Below are 16117 nucleotides of genomic sequence, written 5' to 3'. Positions count from 1 at the left end.
GGTGTGGTCATCATGAACTCGACTAAGTCACCTATAAAATCCTGAAAAAGAAATTTAGATATTTCAATCTCAAGATGATATATGCCTTTATCTTTGTGCCAAATTTCAACTCATTCTATGAAAAAATGAACCTGTTGTAAGACCCATTGCATTACTTTTTGAACCACCCTCGTACACGAACATGTCATGCATACAGAGGACTTCCATTTTTGTGAAATTTGCTTTAGTACCAAGATGTGGTCAATACATGAGCATCCCTTCCAAAATCCTGCCAGGGATCAAGGTTACTTATTATTGAATACAGGAATTGTTAAGTTTTATTGCTTATCTTGGATTTTTTTGACCCACCTTTTTTTCCTATGCCCCGTTGTTTGCTGTATGCGTGCAGAGATTGCCATTCATAGAATTTACCTACTGTGACTTTAGCTGGTTTTGATAAGTTATATTAGATTCAGTTTACAATTCTAAGCTGAGCCTGGACATAGGGGGATGTTTTTATTATATAGCAGTAAGCAAAATGCAATAGGGTAAACATGCCACCAAAAGTGAAAACTGAAATTGGCACTGAAGAATCATGACATTATCTGTTTTCAGCAGCCAGAAATTCTGTGCTGTTTAAACTGTGCTGTTTAAACAGTTGGGGGAAAATGCTCCATGTATGCACTGGGACAAGTGTGTTTTGTGGTTGTTCAGCACCAAGGACAGGCATGCTCGATTGTGGGTATATGGTGTTCAACGCCAGGGACAAGGTTTGTGGATCAGCACAAAGTGTGCGTTTACTTTATTTAGACAATGAATGCAGAAATCATTTTACGCACCTAGGCGTGGCGACCGTTAGCAGCACAAGGCTTCACGGTTTGCAAGATTTGATGTTGCCCTCCCCACCCCAACTAGCAAAACGCTGGTATCGATCGAATTCTAGCTCCAAATTCGCCAGAAGCGATGAGAGGAGCACATCAGAGCTAGAATAGAATGGATAACACGTTATCCACCAACGTTTCCTCTCAAACAACAAACTTGAAGAAGGCCAAAGTCACAAATTGCCTCATAGAAGCCTTTTTCACGATGCGGTTCCAGTTGAATTGCTCACGGTCTCACAGTGCCTCCTAGTGATCAAAAAGCAAACTGCAGATCCATAGTTAAAAGGAAGAGAAAGCTTAAAGTTGATTGGCTAACGCGGAGTCTATCGTAAATATGATTGGACGGTAAATTTGATAGACGGCGTAGAATGTATTGTAGGTGTTAAATTGATACGCTACCATTGGTCGATGCGTGTAGCATCCCTACCAATGACAATGCTCAAAACATTAATTGACCCATCAAAAGAAATTGACCAATCACATACAAGAAATCAAAATCTGTCCACTTGGAATAATGGTAATAATGATTTTGTCCGCAAGGCGGCGCTTCTGTATCAGTACACTATTGCGCTGCACAGCTATTGTGGTCACAGCAAGTAAATTTTATTGATGCATTGATTTTCAGCCGACTTTGGAGAGAAATATTTCATAACCATGCTATAATGATCAACAATACGGGGAAATATGTCGTAAACTTCTATCATTTGTACAGCAAAACACCCATTGCTGTTTTTTTCTTTCATTCGACAATATTCTAGCCATTTGGCGCCAATAAACTATGTAAACATAAAGATGCACTTTTCTTGGCAGTCAGGAGATGTACTAGTATTGAACATAGCGTATTGCAGACATGAATAGAAATGTTCTCTTGTAGTATAAGTCTTCTTTGTCAAAGGAATGCTAGTCTAAAATGACCTATTTATTGAATGAATATCCTGCTTTTTTTCATTATGTAAAGTCAGTCACTAGATTTTAAACATATGATTATCCATTTCTTTCATTCCAAGCTTCCAGTCTATAAATACATGCACACCGACACAACAGATGTATATAAGTATCTCTGCCTTTATTAAACAAAGGTCACAGCAGATCAACTCTGATATGTGTTCCACACCTTTTAAACATGAGTGTCCTTTTACCAGCCAACATGGCTTTTCAACGGTTCTAAAGCCCATAAAGCGCCCTGTATTGTTTGTATATCTACCTTGGTGCATAATGCTGTCAAAGCCTTTGTGATAAAATAGTGTTTCAGTTTCATTGATAGGCGTGTCAATTCAAACTTGTGCGCCCTACAGTTGGTAAACTATAATTCTATGATTTGTCAGATGCGGCTTGATTTGGCTTCGGTCCATCCGGCAGAAAGATATACATGTTACTGAGTGTGGTATACAGTAAACGTGAGATAATTTCTCTAGTTGATGTTCCAAAGGTTCAAACTTCGTTACGGAATATATGCCATTTTCTAATGACGGGCCTATCTGCGTGCAGAGTTTCGTTCACTATTCTTGGGTAGAAGACATTTACATGATGCAAAGGAAGTGGGCTCGAGATTTGTCCACGCCTACAGAGATCCGGTCGTCCCACAAATGAGAAACATTTGCATTTGAGTCCTTTGAACATCAGATACCACTTCAGGATTCAATTTTTCATAACTTCCAACCAAAGACCAGGACGTCCGGGACCAAAGACTGTACAGCCTAGTGATGACGTGGGCAAAAGTTGACGTCATTTAGAGATATCAACTGACGTCATAGGCTGGTCGAGATAGCGGACGGATCTTGGGAATGTCTCGTTGTGATAGGAGTGCACCAATGTCTTCACTATGTAGCAGAGACGAGACACTTCTACCCAAGGCTAGGATGCGTCGTGCTGATGTAAGTATCCAGCAATGAACTTTCTCTCCACTACTGGTCCAGTACAGCACACTACAGTTCACCACATCTTGAACTTCTCCACCACCGTGACTCCGTTCTTCTTCATCTCCTTTACTGCTGCCTCAACGGGAGACTGGAGGCCTACCGCAGGATCTACGCATGCGTCGCAAAGGGGGCCGTCGTAATCCATCTCGTAACTCTCCAGACAGTCCGGGCAGCGCTTCTTGTGATTGGTCGCACGTGCCCCGCACATGCTCAGATCGACAACGACTTGTAGTCCCTTAGCCCGGAAAGCGCGGGCGATAGCCACAGACGACGTTTTCACACATGACGTAGTTGTGTTCCCGCCAATGATGATGATCCGGCTGCCATTTCTGATGCGCTCTTCCATCCACTTGACGAACCCCACCGCGTGTAGGACGGAGTTGCCTGGCTTTGATAAGCATTCGATTCCACGCTCCTGTGTAATACTGAAAGGCAAAAATAAAACGTACATTGCTATAATAAACTTCACCAGGAGTAAGATCTTTGAACATGACCCCACCTTCGGTTCAAGTTCTTACACACAATTAGCAATATAAATGAAAGTAGAACGAAACAGATGATACATTTTCAAGAGGATACATTGAAGACCTCTTGATATCTTCAAGCAAATCTCCAAGCAATTTTCCCGATACATGCCATGGCATAAGACAGTATCAAAAGGGCCAAGTCAGTGTCCAGCGTTAACTAGTCACCCGGATCAGCCAGATGGACACTGTTTTGGCCCAGGCCTTTTGATACTGTTATCTTCAACCGGTAAATCAGCTTGAAGATGACCCAAGATTTTGCACAAGATACGATAGTGAGTCAAGAAGAAATGCAATTGGTGTTATAACTCACTTTTCAGTCGAATGATTTGAAATGATTTGGCACAAAGGTGGCGACATATATCATCTTCAGTTTGTTGTTAAGATTTTTTGAGCAACTGAGTTCATTTGAAGATGACCGCCTCTATGGTAGTTTTTCAGACGATCAGTTCCTCTAGCTCTGACCTACTTACAATCACAGTAGGACGTTGTAATCATGCATGTTACATCGTATTATAACAAATGTCTCTATAGGCTACATGCCAATTTTCGTCTCTGAAATCCCCATGGTTTCTCTTTAACAGCTGCTAGATGGAGTTAGTTGTCATATTAGAGCTATAGTCGAGTACGTGACTTGCTGTTATTGCTGAGGAAAACGTAACTTAGGTCACCTTTTTACTCTCTCGTCCAGCTCTCCGTCCGGCCCGGGGAAGGGCGTGCGTGTGACCAGCGTGGGAATGTGCTGGGTGACGCGCAGGACGTCCACACACCTGTCGTACGCCTCCCGGATCTGACGCACCTCATCCAGTCCGAACCGGTCAGCCCACGTCCCCTCCGAGAAACACTTCTGTACGTCGATCAGCATCAGGGATTTGGAAGTCATCTTGAATTTTCTGTGGGGGAACAACGGGAATAGCAATGGTTCAGTTCACGATTGTGAGTATGAGTCCGTATGAGGTTCGTATGGATGTCTTAGCCTCTACCAGGCTCCACATGTCGCTCGAAAAAAAGAAGAAATTTCAAATAAAGCCAGATAACATGCCAGCGGAGTTAGCTGGACGTAAACCATACTCCTCGGACAGCTTGCTCATCTGACATCTGTCCAATTTCTATTATTTTTCCAGCGCCTTGTGCAGCCTGGTAGGGGTTAAGAATTCTACACGGATCTCATACAGAGTTGCATATACAGTATACGCACGTGTGAACCCAATATTCAAACAATTCATGAGAGCAGCATCTAGAGAGTACCACATACTAGTACGCTGCCGAGCGGTTCTGAATGGTCAGGATTAGAGTTACTTAAAAGATCACCGCTCTAGATATAGTAGAGGATAATCTGCACACATGCTCATGCTGTGCCGCGCTTATATCACGAGTGATCGGGGATGTTTTATTATTAGGACAGACCCGTGGGACCCGCACTGTCACGGGATCTTAGGACAAGCATAATCGGATTGGGTCAGTTGGGAAGGTGAAAACATAGTCTGGGTCCCATTGGAGAGGTTCATCAGTCACGTATGAATACAGTTATTAAATAGTTTAAGTTATTTACTACAATATTCTTCGAACAGTGACAGGCTAGACATACCTCCAAATTGTGCAGCAAGACATCGAATATTCGGAGGTATGCCTTTAAAAACCGTCACTGTTCGAAAAATGAAATATAGTAACGTTAACTATAGCCTGTGTCCATCACAAATCACCACTTAATCAGAAAGGTACACAGAGAGGACACATGATTGCTGCATTGCCATTTAACTAAGAAAATGATATCCATCATGTGCAGTATAAAGCGAGGGATAGGAACTCATGACCCTTCGTCCGCCCACCATATTGAGCCCACCGAATGTACGACCACAAAAGGCTGCAGATTACATCAGGTATAAGAGGACATGGTTAGGATGATTAGGTCATGAAAAGAACTTTTGAAGAATTTAAATTTAATGTGGTAAAAATGAAGACAACTGAGATGGATACAATGTTGAGTTGTGGCGCACGCTTAGCTCACGTTAAATGCACGCGTACAGAGGAACGAACTAAATGGATCGCCAAGGTAGAAGGAAAGATATCAAACAGGATTTGGAAAGAGATTAAAAGAGTATAACTGAACGACAGGAATGGTTTCCATGAACTGTTGATCTAGAAACTTAACCAGCGTTCACACACGCACACTCACACAAATACCCCCCTCCCCACACACACACACATACACACACACACACACGCACTGTGATTATGAATGCCATATACCGTATTTATATGTAGTTTTTAAAGCACAAAGAGGAAAATATTGTAACCACGGTTATAATAATGATATCACATAATATCAATTTCAAGGTCAGTAGGTACGTGCGCTCCTAAGCCTTTATCAGCCATTTGTATAAAAAGAATTCTTCCAAGGATCTGTTCCGACCAAACAGTCCATATTTCTATACAATATTTACCGATTTAGCTGAGATTCCACTTCCGGCATTAACGGTGTGTCCACGTCGCCAAGATCCGAATCTTCTATGTTTGACTTCCTGCGCGTAGTGAGGCCAATATTGCCCATCGCACAGAGGCTACATGCTATCAGATGTACTCATCAACGTAACGTCTAACGGGCAAGTATCGTCAGAGGGCGATATGGTTATTCCCTAAACGGTTTGACATTGACAGATGACATATCTATATCCTGGTATGACTATTCGCAGGTATGATTAACGGTTACTGGAACTGATCAATTACGTCGGCTACACGGTTTGGTAAAACGGTGTGTAACGTTATATGTTGTAACCTTGCAGTGGATCATCTATGGCAAGACACCATTATAATCCATGGGCCAGAGGAAATATCGGTACATCTGAGGTGGCGTCTGTAGTATATATTTTGATTCTTTGTTAGCCATTCTGGTATGGTAACTCTATACCGGCTTCAAACCTATCACCATCTAAATCATTAAGAAATTTTGTGTCTTGAACAAGGGGGAGGGGTAAAAAATCAAACAAAAATATTTTCGATGAAAATTTTCAGGCTGACAGAACATGCTAGGAGGATCAACTGATTTTCGATATAATGGTTCAACACAAAATTATGACCGTCTAAAATCGGATTAATTTGTTAATGTACAAATATCATTGTTGACAGCAAAAAAAATTAAATGGAAAGACACGTGAAATTGGCTACGTAAAGTTTAGTTTTTTCCACAATGTGAAATTGGTGAGGCGCCATTATTTCCGTAAGTGGCTGCACATTCTAAAGATGTTTCTCACTGTTGTACGATGATAAAGGCAATGTTGAAGACCGAGACCATCTTTAAAGGCGCTGGTGCACGAGGTCAACTTCACACGTCGAAGTCCAGTCCACACAGGGCTGTCAACATGCTGACACATTCGTGCGGCATGTCGGCGCGACAGGACATCGCTACACGTTTGTCACTACAGCCGGGGAGAGGAGGCGAGTTACCGTACAGGGGATGGGGAGGGGACGGTAGATCCGTCAGGGCCAAAAGCAGCATATTGATCTCTATAAATCAACATGTAAATGCACTGACCCTCCTAAAATGCACTGACCCTCCCTTGTAAATAGGTGCATAAAGCTGTCTGTACATATGTAAATACTTTTCGTTTTGTGACCGCATCTGAACTGTGAGCAGCGACATCTGTCCTGCAGTACAATGTGAACCAGTCAGAACTGCCCTGAAGAAGGTGACAGACGGTCACCGAAACGTCCGTGAGAATAAAGCACTGGTTGTGTAAAAAGAGTCTCTTTATTCAGTGACGTACCCACCTGATGAAACTGTTCACGGACTGACCCTCCTAGCACTCAATTTAACATTGGAAATGGTAAAGTCGTGTTGGTCCCTCTCGACAAATATTGGTTCATTGTAAAATATCATCAATCATATCGTCATTGACTTTCGCTAGCTACTAGAGATCTTTTCTACAACGTTAGCAAATCTGTCTAAAACCATAGGCGTCCGTGCCAAGGGCATAGGGTTCATCGCCCTTTGAATAAGAAAACTTGAACTGTTCAACAACAGAAGGATCGCAACATGCAGGGATCGTTCAGTGTAATATAACCAGCTGCTGCCGCGCCGCGTGCCTGCGAAGCTGGTGTGTTACGCCGAATGGCGGTTATACCGGCTATATAGATACAGATACAGATACAGATGCAGTTAACGAACTATAGAACGATGGCCCATTTTCAGTGCATGTTGATATCTAACAATTTTCAACATACTATTAGGTTTATTACTAACAACGTATTACAGGACTGAGATTGCAATGCATACATAACATGTCTTGTGCATGCTAAGTACTGTTACACATTATCATATATCTCGCGGGAATTTATCATTGATACCCCCAACTACGAGGGGCGTTCAATAAGTAATGCCCCTGACCCACTTTCAGTTGTTTCATCTAAATGAAATTTTGTATGTGTAATGATTCATATCTCTATGGGTTATGCTGCAAAAAACAGTTGTGAACTAATTGTGGTTTCTGATTTACTTGTGTTTGAACAGAGTCAGGTGTGTAATGGACCATGTGTGAAATGGAGCCAGTTGAGTGTCGCGCAGTGATCCGGTTTTTGTATTTGAAAGGACGCACACCAAAGAAGACTTTTGATGAAATGAAAGAAACTTATGGTTATGATGCCCCATCATATGACCTTGTAAAACGCTGGCATCCTGATTTCAAACATGGCCGGAAGTCTGTGAAAACAGCTCCCAGACCTGGTCGTCCCTCTTCTGCCATTGATGGGGCATCTGTTGGAGGACCAACCTGGGGTGTCCTACAAAAACGGTGTCCAGAGCTGGATCAAACGATAGGAGAAATGCAAAACTCTGGGTGGTTCCTATGAAGAGAAAGACTAATAACCGTGCCAAGTTTCATTAATCTCCTGCTATGGAAAATGGGTCAGGGGCATTATTTATTGAACGCCCCTCGTATCAGATCATTACCAGGGTTAGTGGTGGAATTTGTTAATTGGAGATACAGTGATACTGTCGGACTTTGAACACTCGACATCAATTTAGGACTGATCTAAATCTAGTCAATGTTGAATTTCACATTCTAATTCAAACAGAAGCTGTCTTTTGTTGTAGATTTTGTATAAGTTGACGAGTGATATTTCAAGTAAAAGAATATTAGAAAAAGCGACACAAAAACAAATCAAACTTAGGTGGCATTTACGCGAATAGAGCGAACATATGCTATAACGTTATAGATATCATATTTCAATGTTACACAATATCGTGTTGGACTGAAGCTGAAGTACACGTCATCATTCAGAGACAGAGCCGTTGTGGGAGGTATTGCATCCTATGTAAATTAAAGAGAACACACATGTAACGTTGAATATCTTTAGAAATTCATGATCACCTTCCGTAAACAAGTGAATATTCGTGTTCGGCAAGATTAGATAACATTACATTACTTTGATATATATCATATATCCATCGAAGTTCATACGCACCACTATGGCTTCCTTACTTGGCAATACATCTCATATTGCTGCCGTTAATATCGCGTTTAGCATAAAATGTATTTGCAGTCCGTTTCGTCAAAATAAATCGTTTATCCAGGACGCTAGCACTCAGAAAATTAAATCACGTGACGCAAACACTCAAGAATGTGCCATTTTGAGTGACGTAAGGCGCGGTCTCATTCGTCCGGCCATTACGATGTCTTATTAGTAGTACTTAAAAATAGGCTGACAAGAATCTTACATTTTCGGTATTAACAAGATAGCTGAATTTTGTACGACACGGCACGACTAGATCTTGACCTCAATTTATACGATCGTAAAACAAATCTATGACCAGGACTTTACTGACGTCATCAAAACTTGATTGATGATGACAAAACCTCATGATGATCTTGTGCCGCAAGCAGGTGGACATTACAGTCAATCATATATCGTTATATCTTTTGTCTCTGCAGTTGTTACTCCTCTCCTCTGTTGTTAGAAGTGGTAACTCGCTAAGATTATGATATCATTCTTTTGCACAATTGTTGACGAAATTATATCATTCACTATTTCATTTATACGTCACCATCTACCAATTTGCTATAAAGCATATATGCATATTTCCTGGTCGCATGAAAATGTTATTACATTTTTTGGTCATTGTGACCTCGACCGTCAGGTCACAAGTAACAAGTCAGGGAGATATTCTTATCATAAATAGACCTGAAGGTTGTTAATGCCGTAAGTGATACCATAATGCCCAGAAATAACAGTGGTGGAGCACGTAGCATGCCCTATGGCAATACGGCATAGGAGACATACATACCAGCATACCCCCCTCCCGTATAAACTCAGTGTCTTACACAAGGACAACACATGACAGGAATGACACTTTACCTTTTCACGGGTTCCCTCGCCGTGTCCCTATGACTGTAAATGGGTTAAACGGGGTCTGACGTATGGCTGTAGTTTCCTAGCAGGGATGAGAGAATGTTAATGCCAAGTTTGATATACCAGCTCGGCCTGCATCATGCGGAGACCAGCTCCGATGACTAAGGGGTGGTGGAGCGTCCGGAACTGTGTACTGCTAACGCTGAATGTAAATTTGTTGTTTACGTTAACGTTATCGGACCCTTTGCGTTCATTATACAGGGCACATTCACATAATAAATACATGGCTGCCATATAATAAGTCTAAGTTGATCTGACCAATAACAAATTTTTATCCGTTTTTGTATTTCTTTAGTCTCAAGGTTTCAAATCATGAATTTTCCAAAATTGTCTTCTTGTACCCAGTCAGTACTTGCATCCACAGCAACAAGTTCAAAACCTCGACTGATGACTATTTCCCCCTTATACCTTATTACCCAACTTATACCGCCGTTTAGAATCGACATTGAAACATTGCAACGGTCCCGTGGGCAGGTCCGTCCCGGGTTATTCTTATCTCTGCCGTAAAAGGATACCAGGCAGAATTGCAGGGCTATCTTTGATAGTTGATATCCCCCTTTCCTGTCTCTAACAGGGCTATTTTAATTCTCTAACCCACTAAATACCCCTTATTATGGATGATAAATTCCTTTCATACTACCACAGAGTTTGTACACTTACGCCGCTTGTTTATTGCCATTTTTACGCTGCTAAACTGCGGCACACGCTATACTCTAACGTTGGACCTTGGGACTTGGGGGTTATGACATTGGGGTCGTATTTCACTGGGCAGCGGTACATTGGGTCGTGACTTTGGGGTCGTTTTTCACTCGGCCGGTAGACGTAGCAGCACGCTGGGTCACTGGGGAACTCTTCTTCAAAGAAGCGTACGAAACATGACAGTAGTGCCCGGCAGCTAGCGCTGTGCCCAAACGCTGTCAAACATGACGTAATGCTGTGCAAACATCGCCTAGCTCGGTCAGTGAACCGTCTAGGAAAACGGCGGAAAAATAAGAGTATCACAAATCATCCTTTCGTATACATCTTTCAGATTAGATGTCTTGCTTTGCGTGTATGTAAAGGTAGCGTTAGATCCAAGATTTGCAAGAAAATGTCTATCATCGAAGAATATTATTCAGAATCTCTATTTCTATCGCTTGTTGATGACGTATCGATGTTGACAAGTGTTTCACTTCTATGGTAACAATTTGGGCCTCCTTCACAGCTGCCTCGTTAGACAGATGTCATTTGTCAAACGCAAACGACGGAGCACGGCACAATAAATGTCACGATAACGAGCTGTGAAAACATAACTGGAGTTTAGAGGCGGACAGCTGCTGGTCAGTATCAGGAGAAGGCAATGATAATATACGTCCTAATGGACCGATCGTTTCTTCGTGTTAGGTAGCTTTTATTCTGTGGATGTTGAATAAGATATCAAGTAAGCTAGTAAATCCCGTTCAAAGCCTTACCTGATTTTCACACAAAGTTTGCATTTGTTTTTAGCGATCACTTTCTGATTTTTTTCGTGCTGCCACAGGAAGTGATAGTGCAGAATAACGTTAGTAGGTTTTGATAATCTGATGAAAACAGGCTAATATCGTCACCACATACATACACAATACAAAATTGTACAAATATGAAGTAGAATAAAATAGTAGATACGTTTAAAATCAATTGCAGCTGGGCGATGCTTGTCACCACGTTCGAGTATGTTTACATGTGTGTGGATGGCGTTCGTTGACAGCTGCAATAACCGTTTTCAGCACCAGGGCAGGTGTGTTTGTTTGTGTGTGTATGATGTTCGTGGACATGCAGCTGTGACCGCGGGTGCGTGAATGGTGTTCAGTACCAAGGACAGATGTGTTTGTGTGTGGATGATGTTCGCGGACCACAGGTGCGTGGATGGTGTTTAGTACCAAGGACAGGTGTGTTTGCCTGCTTGTGGATTGTATTCAGCACCAAGAAAAGGTTTGTTTACCCGTCGTAAATATCATTATATATCCCCCACTATTCTACATATAGCAAGTTGCAACACTAATGCGCCAAACATCCTTCATCGCCGTACAGCATTGATAACAGAACAGCAGACGTCCTTCCTGTATCATGGAAAAGCCTCCGAAGCAAACAACATTCAGACGTTACGTTACAGGACGTCACAACCCGGTTTCTAGAAAAGCTACAGGGTGCTGCTTACGTTGTCACTACATCATGTTCGGGCAACAGAAAAATCATACTGTAGTTTGGAGTCCGTGTTACACACTTTTAGAAATTGACAAAATGATGCGGTTGACGTAAAAGGCGCGCCTTCTGCCATGCCATCTCAAAATACCAAGGGTCTTCATGAAATGCGTTGTTTTCAATCAAGATTAGGAAAGATACCGGTTATCAATTACCAAAGTTTCGTTGCCATACGGGTAATCGAAGTTCTAATTGCCAATGCCTAACGCTCCTCCCAAAAAACGTCTATTTTTTGTGGTTTTGTATTGCAAACACATACTTTCCCGAACTTGGAATCAAATAACTTTAACATCTGCAATACCTATACTTGTCGCCGCGTGACGCTGCTACAAAACAATCGTCAATGAGAGCACAAAGGGCACGAAGGATTTCAGTTCTAGTGACCTTTTTCATATGCAATTTATCACTGGATGAGAAAAATTATGTATATCAAACATGAATATTTGGACATAAATGCTGCTGTCCTATATCAAAAGTACTAGTGGTCTCTTTTTCATCACATATTTTTTGCATCCTTTGAAGACATATAAAGCTACAGACTAGCGATAGATATCCATGTAATAGGAAAGAATCTTTCTAATGTTGAAAACTTACAATAATTATTTGTGTCATTAGGTTTGCAAGATGTTTGATTGAAGAAAGTAGGGCACCACACCAGGATTTGTTAGAGGAAATTTATTGAAGTAATATGAGGAGTACTAAATAAGTTCTCGGTCACACCTAGAAGTAAGATGCACAACCAATTTTGTGACATTATCATAAGTCTCTTGCCTACCAAAATTCAAATCATTGTGATCATTATTCCTCAGTCAAGATGGACGTTGGCTGGAAATTCGTGACTGAAATGATTTGAAATTTGGTGGATTGGTAAGATAACTATGCCCTAAAATTTGAGTTGTGCACTTAACTTCTGGGTGAGGCTGTGAACTTATTAATCACCCCTTGAACAGGTGAGATCTGGATATACAAACAACAAATGCCATCTCCATTATCAATGTTACAGATTATCCCATTGCCTTTGAGTGCAGTATCCTCTGTACATCTTGAAGAGAAACAATATACAATAGATTTTACTTCAAACCATGTCAGAATATTACATCTGAACCACTAAACTTTCAGAAGCATGATAGCTGTCTGATAGTTTCCAAAAAAATGGGAGGTAACATAAAAAATTGTACCAGGTTTGTACAGAAAACTCAACAAAGAATTATACATCATCTTATCCTTCAATTGGATAAACTGTACTTAACATGTACAACCTTGTAGCTCAGTGTGAATGGGTTGAACCTAGCAACAAAGAGAAAAATTTAAGAGCATGTTTTCACCAAATCAGGTTGTTTAAAATGATCCTTGGGTCTAAAATGGGTAAAACCTGTTTTGTAGATTGCTTGAGACAGAATACAATACATCATAACCTCAAAAGATGTCACAAATACAGACAACATTCTATGAGACCTTAACCAAAATAATATGTAGATTTAACTACATTCTTATACAGACCTGTGTACTACAGTACACATCATGCTTTCTGTTCCTACATTATGTACATCACGAGATACTTCTACTTTAGTGAGTTGCAAAAGCTACCATGTTAGAACCACACACAGACACAGACATGGGCATGCAGACACAGAAATGACAATCATCTGCATCAAGAGACTATCATACAAAACTTCCCAGTCTCTGTCCCAACAGGAGCTGCAACAAAATTAACAATCTCATATCAACATTAATCTCCCTTATCCACTCAAAAATCTCCTTTGAAATAAATGACTGATGAAAGTCTACGATTACCCTCAATAAATTCATGATTTTGTTTTTTCAACTTCAACCATCTCCATAATCTCTGAAGTTAATGTGTTAAGCTTTATACATACATATATATAAATCATTCCGTTTTGCCCGTATATTGTATGGCTATCTCAGCCTGAAGGCGTAAAACATATCCTTGTAATTTGAGACAACACGAATGTGGAAACAGAAAAATCTCAAATTACAGACTAAGTATTAACTATTATCAGCTATGCTATCTATATGAATCAGTTAACAAGAGTTCAGATATTGACAAGATTCCAACTAGAGTCAGTTCCGAGTCACTGAGAGGGTTTTAAGATAATATTTGTAATAAGTTTGAACTTTTTAAAGTAAAAGAGTTTTTCAGTCACTATATTCTAAATTGTTCAAACAATTAAAAATGAAAGTTTGAACATGTTTGAACCTATTCATATTTGTTGGAAACATTGGGAAAGTAACAATACGAATATCTCTTTATTTAGAACAATTTTCAAACATCTATGTGCTTCTGTTATTGTTCCAACATGTTCCAACAATTTGTGTCATTTTTTTCCCTCCGTAAAAACTTTTATTGCCCCCAATAAACAAAGGTGCTAAGCTGGGTCATTTGTTTGGCCTTGTATCTTTAGATTTTCTTCAGAAGACACTGGTGAGTCTTTTGTGAAAAGGTGGCAGACAGACATGATTTCCTGTACTTGGCAGGGATGTGTGAATTGCCCTCTTTCCAGCCCACTGCCCCAGATACAAAACATTGTATCGATGTTCGAACATGTGATCACAAATGATGAATGTATGTTGGAACAGTTTAGAAACTAACAGAAGTAATGTATTTGATGTTAGAAATGTTTCTAACATGTACGAACACTATAGAAAATATTTCAAACATCACACAGATGTTATAAATAGTTCTAAACAGTTACTTATCACAGTTAGATTGTAACAAAGATTTCCAAAATGTTGGAACAAAAGGCAAGAAACACCCTCTCGGTAATGTGGAATTGACTCTAACTGTGAGAGATAAAAAGCTTTGGAGAGTATGTTGTAGCTACATGTACCAATAGACATGTATATATCTTATGGAATATGCCAGGCTATATGCTGTATTGCAGGTATAAAATCTCCTACAACCATTTTGTGGAGCCTTGCGTAGAGAGAGTGTTTCTGTATGAGAGTGTTTCCGGTCTACTCTTCCTTGCCTTCCTCTGCGGCTGGTCTGGAGGAGGGTTTGGGCGAGGTCCGCTCGCTTCCCGCACTGCTGCCACTGCTGGCACTGCCCAGACGACTGGAGGCCACCACCGCGTGCATCGCAGCCTGGAGGGGGCAATGGTAACATCAGGGTATTAGGTGTATTCCTGTAATACCAACCCTGATCAACCGGAATTCTATCCGTTCCACCCTTCCAAATATCATGACGACCCATTGACATACCTTGCCTGCTTTGTTATTGAATCCTATGACTATTCACACTGCACGATCATTGGTCAGCCGAAATCATGTGATCAAATAATACCATATAAGGTGGCGTGCATAATCCCTTCTGCCATTCTCCCGGAGACATCCGCAGCAAGAAGACACAAGCAGGGTCGTGTTGGCAGCAGTGCAGAGAAACCCTACGCCACGTGTACTGATGAAGCAGAGTTTAGCACAGTTTCCACCTGAAAGGTTTGGGGTGTCGCAGTGGTAACACTTTGTGCAGGGAATTGTCTTTTTCGCATTTTGCTGTCAATTTGTTCCACGTTTGAGTTGTCGGCGAGAATGTGGATGGTGGGCGCACATGGGGCTGATTTGCATTTCTGAGGTAGTGTGCTGTCTAGATTTGGGTCTCCGGCTGCGTTTATCACGTATTCAGTTGGTAGCTGGGTGGACAATTCAAGTCGAGCTTCCCGTGCGTCCACGACGTTGCCCGATCTAGCTTCGCGTGGCGGAAGCTTGCTTGGGTTGGGGGTAGCGCTGCATTTGAGCGGAATGCAGCAAAGTCTAACGTGTGGTGTTCTTATGTCGTTATCAAACTGTAGATCTTCACAGAAGTCGACAAAGTATTTCATAGACAGAGGAGAGGACAACGACGACAACATGAGAACAACGAGGACAACCCAAGCAGGCAGACGGACATGGGAATCATGGCAACGGCAGCTACCACAATAACTCACAGCCTGAGTCAGCGATTTTGCCGCCAGAGTTACCATCCTACAGGAGCTGAGAGCGGCGCCATGAAATTTGCATGTGGATGGGACGTCGGTAGATTGTGCACACGTGGCGCGCGTATGCACCTGGTTGATTGAGTTAATACTGCTCGAAGAAACCAGCTCGTGACGTCGGCTGCTTTGCTGTTGGTCCCCTTACGCCGGGTGTTCTCTGACTACAGCAGTTTGCAGCGAGCACATTGGGTGTGCTG

General features: G+C 41.4%; 2 protein-coding genes across 6 annotated transcripts in view; both read right to left on the bottom strand.

Annotated features, from left to right (window-relative positions):
* Positions 1-1905: 1905 nt before the first annotated feature.
* Positions 1906-9835, bottom strand: LOC118410045. 5 transcript variants are annotated; one of them, XM_035811516.1, is made up of 3 exons: positions 9655-9835; positions 3975-4196; positions 1906-3204 (listed from the first exon to the last, which is right to left on the bottom strand). In XM_035811516.1, exons 2-3 carry the CDS (start codon positions 4184-4186, stop codon positions 2793-2795), a joined length of 624 nt encoding a protein of 207 aa, XP_035667409.1. In that variant the 5' UTR covers positions 4187-4196; positions 9655-9835; the 3' UTR covers positions 1906-2792. The 5 variants fall into 5 exon arrangements, with proteins under 5 accessions (XP_035667409.1, XP_035667407.1, XP_035667408.1 ...); XM_035811514.1 differs by lacking the exon at positions 9655-9835 and adding an exon at positions 5748-5913; XM_035811515.1 differs by lacking the exon at positions 9655-9835 and adding an exon at positions 4892-5015.
* A 4985-nt stretch (positions 9836-14820) lies between these two features.
* Positions 14821-16117, bottom strand: part of LOC118408272 (calcium/calmodulin-dependent protein kinase type IV-like) — a 38747-nt gene continuing 37450 nt past the window's right edge. Inside the window, exon 12 of the mRNA XM_035808944.1 lies at positions 14821-15033. Within this exon, the coding sequence (XP_035664837.1) occupies positions 14905-15033 (129 nt within the window). The 3' untranslated portion in view covers positions 14821-14904. The remainder of the gene's footprint in view (positions 15034-16117) is intronic.

Source organism: Branchiostoma floridae, chromosome 2 (genome assembly GCF_000003815.2).
Source record: "Branchiostoma floridae strain S238N-H82 chromosome 2, Bfl_VNyyK, whole genome shotgun sequence".
Taxonomy (NCBI): domain Eukaryota; kingdom Metazoa; phylum Chordata; class Leptocardii; order Amphioxiformes; family Branchiostomatidae; genus Branchiostoma; species Branchiostoma floridae.
The sequence above is the reverse complement of the archived record's forward strand: the minus strand, read 5'-3'. Positions and strand labels throughout refer to the sequence as shown.

What these genes read in the sequence shown, in the direction of transcription:
- LOC118410045 (XM_035811514.1), bottom strand. Translation starts at nt 5,854, where the DNA reads ATGGGCAATATTGGCCTCACTACGCGCAGGAAGTCAAACATAGAAGAT. An exon ending in GTGGAATCTCAGCTAAATCG is followed by an intron (nt 4,197 to 5,747) that starts GTAAATATTGTA and finishes GTTCCCCCACAG; the next exon opens with AAAATTCAAGATGACTTCCA. An exon ending in CTGGACGAGAGAGTAAAAAG is followed by an intron (nt 3,205 to 3,974) that starts GTGACCTAAGTT and finishes TTTGCCTTTCAG; the next exon opens with TATTACACAGGAGCGTGGAA.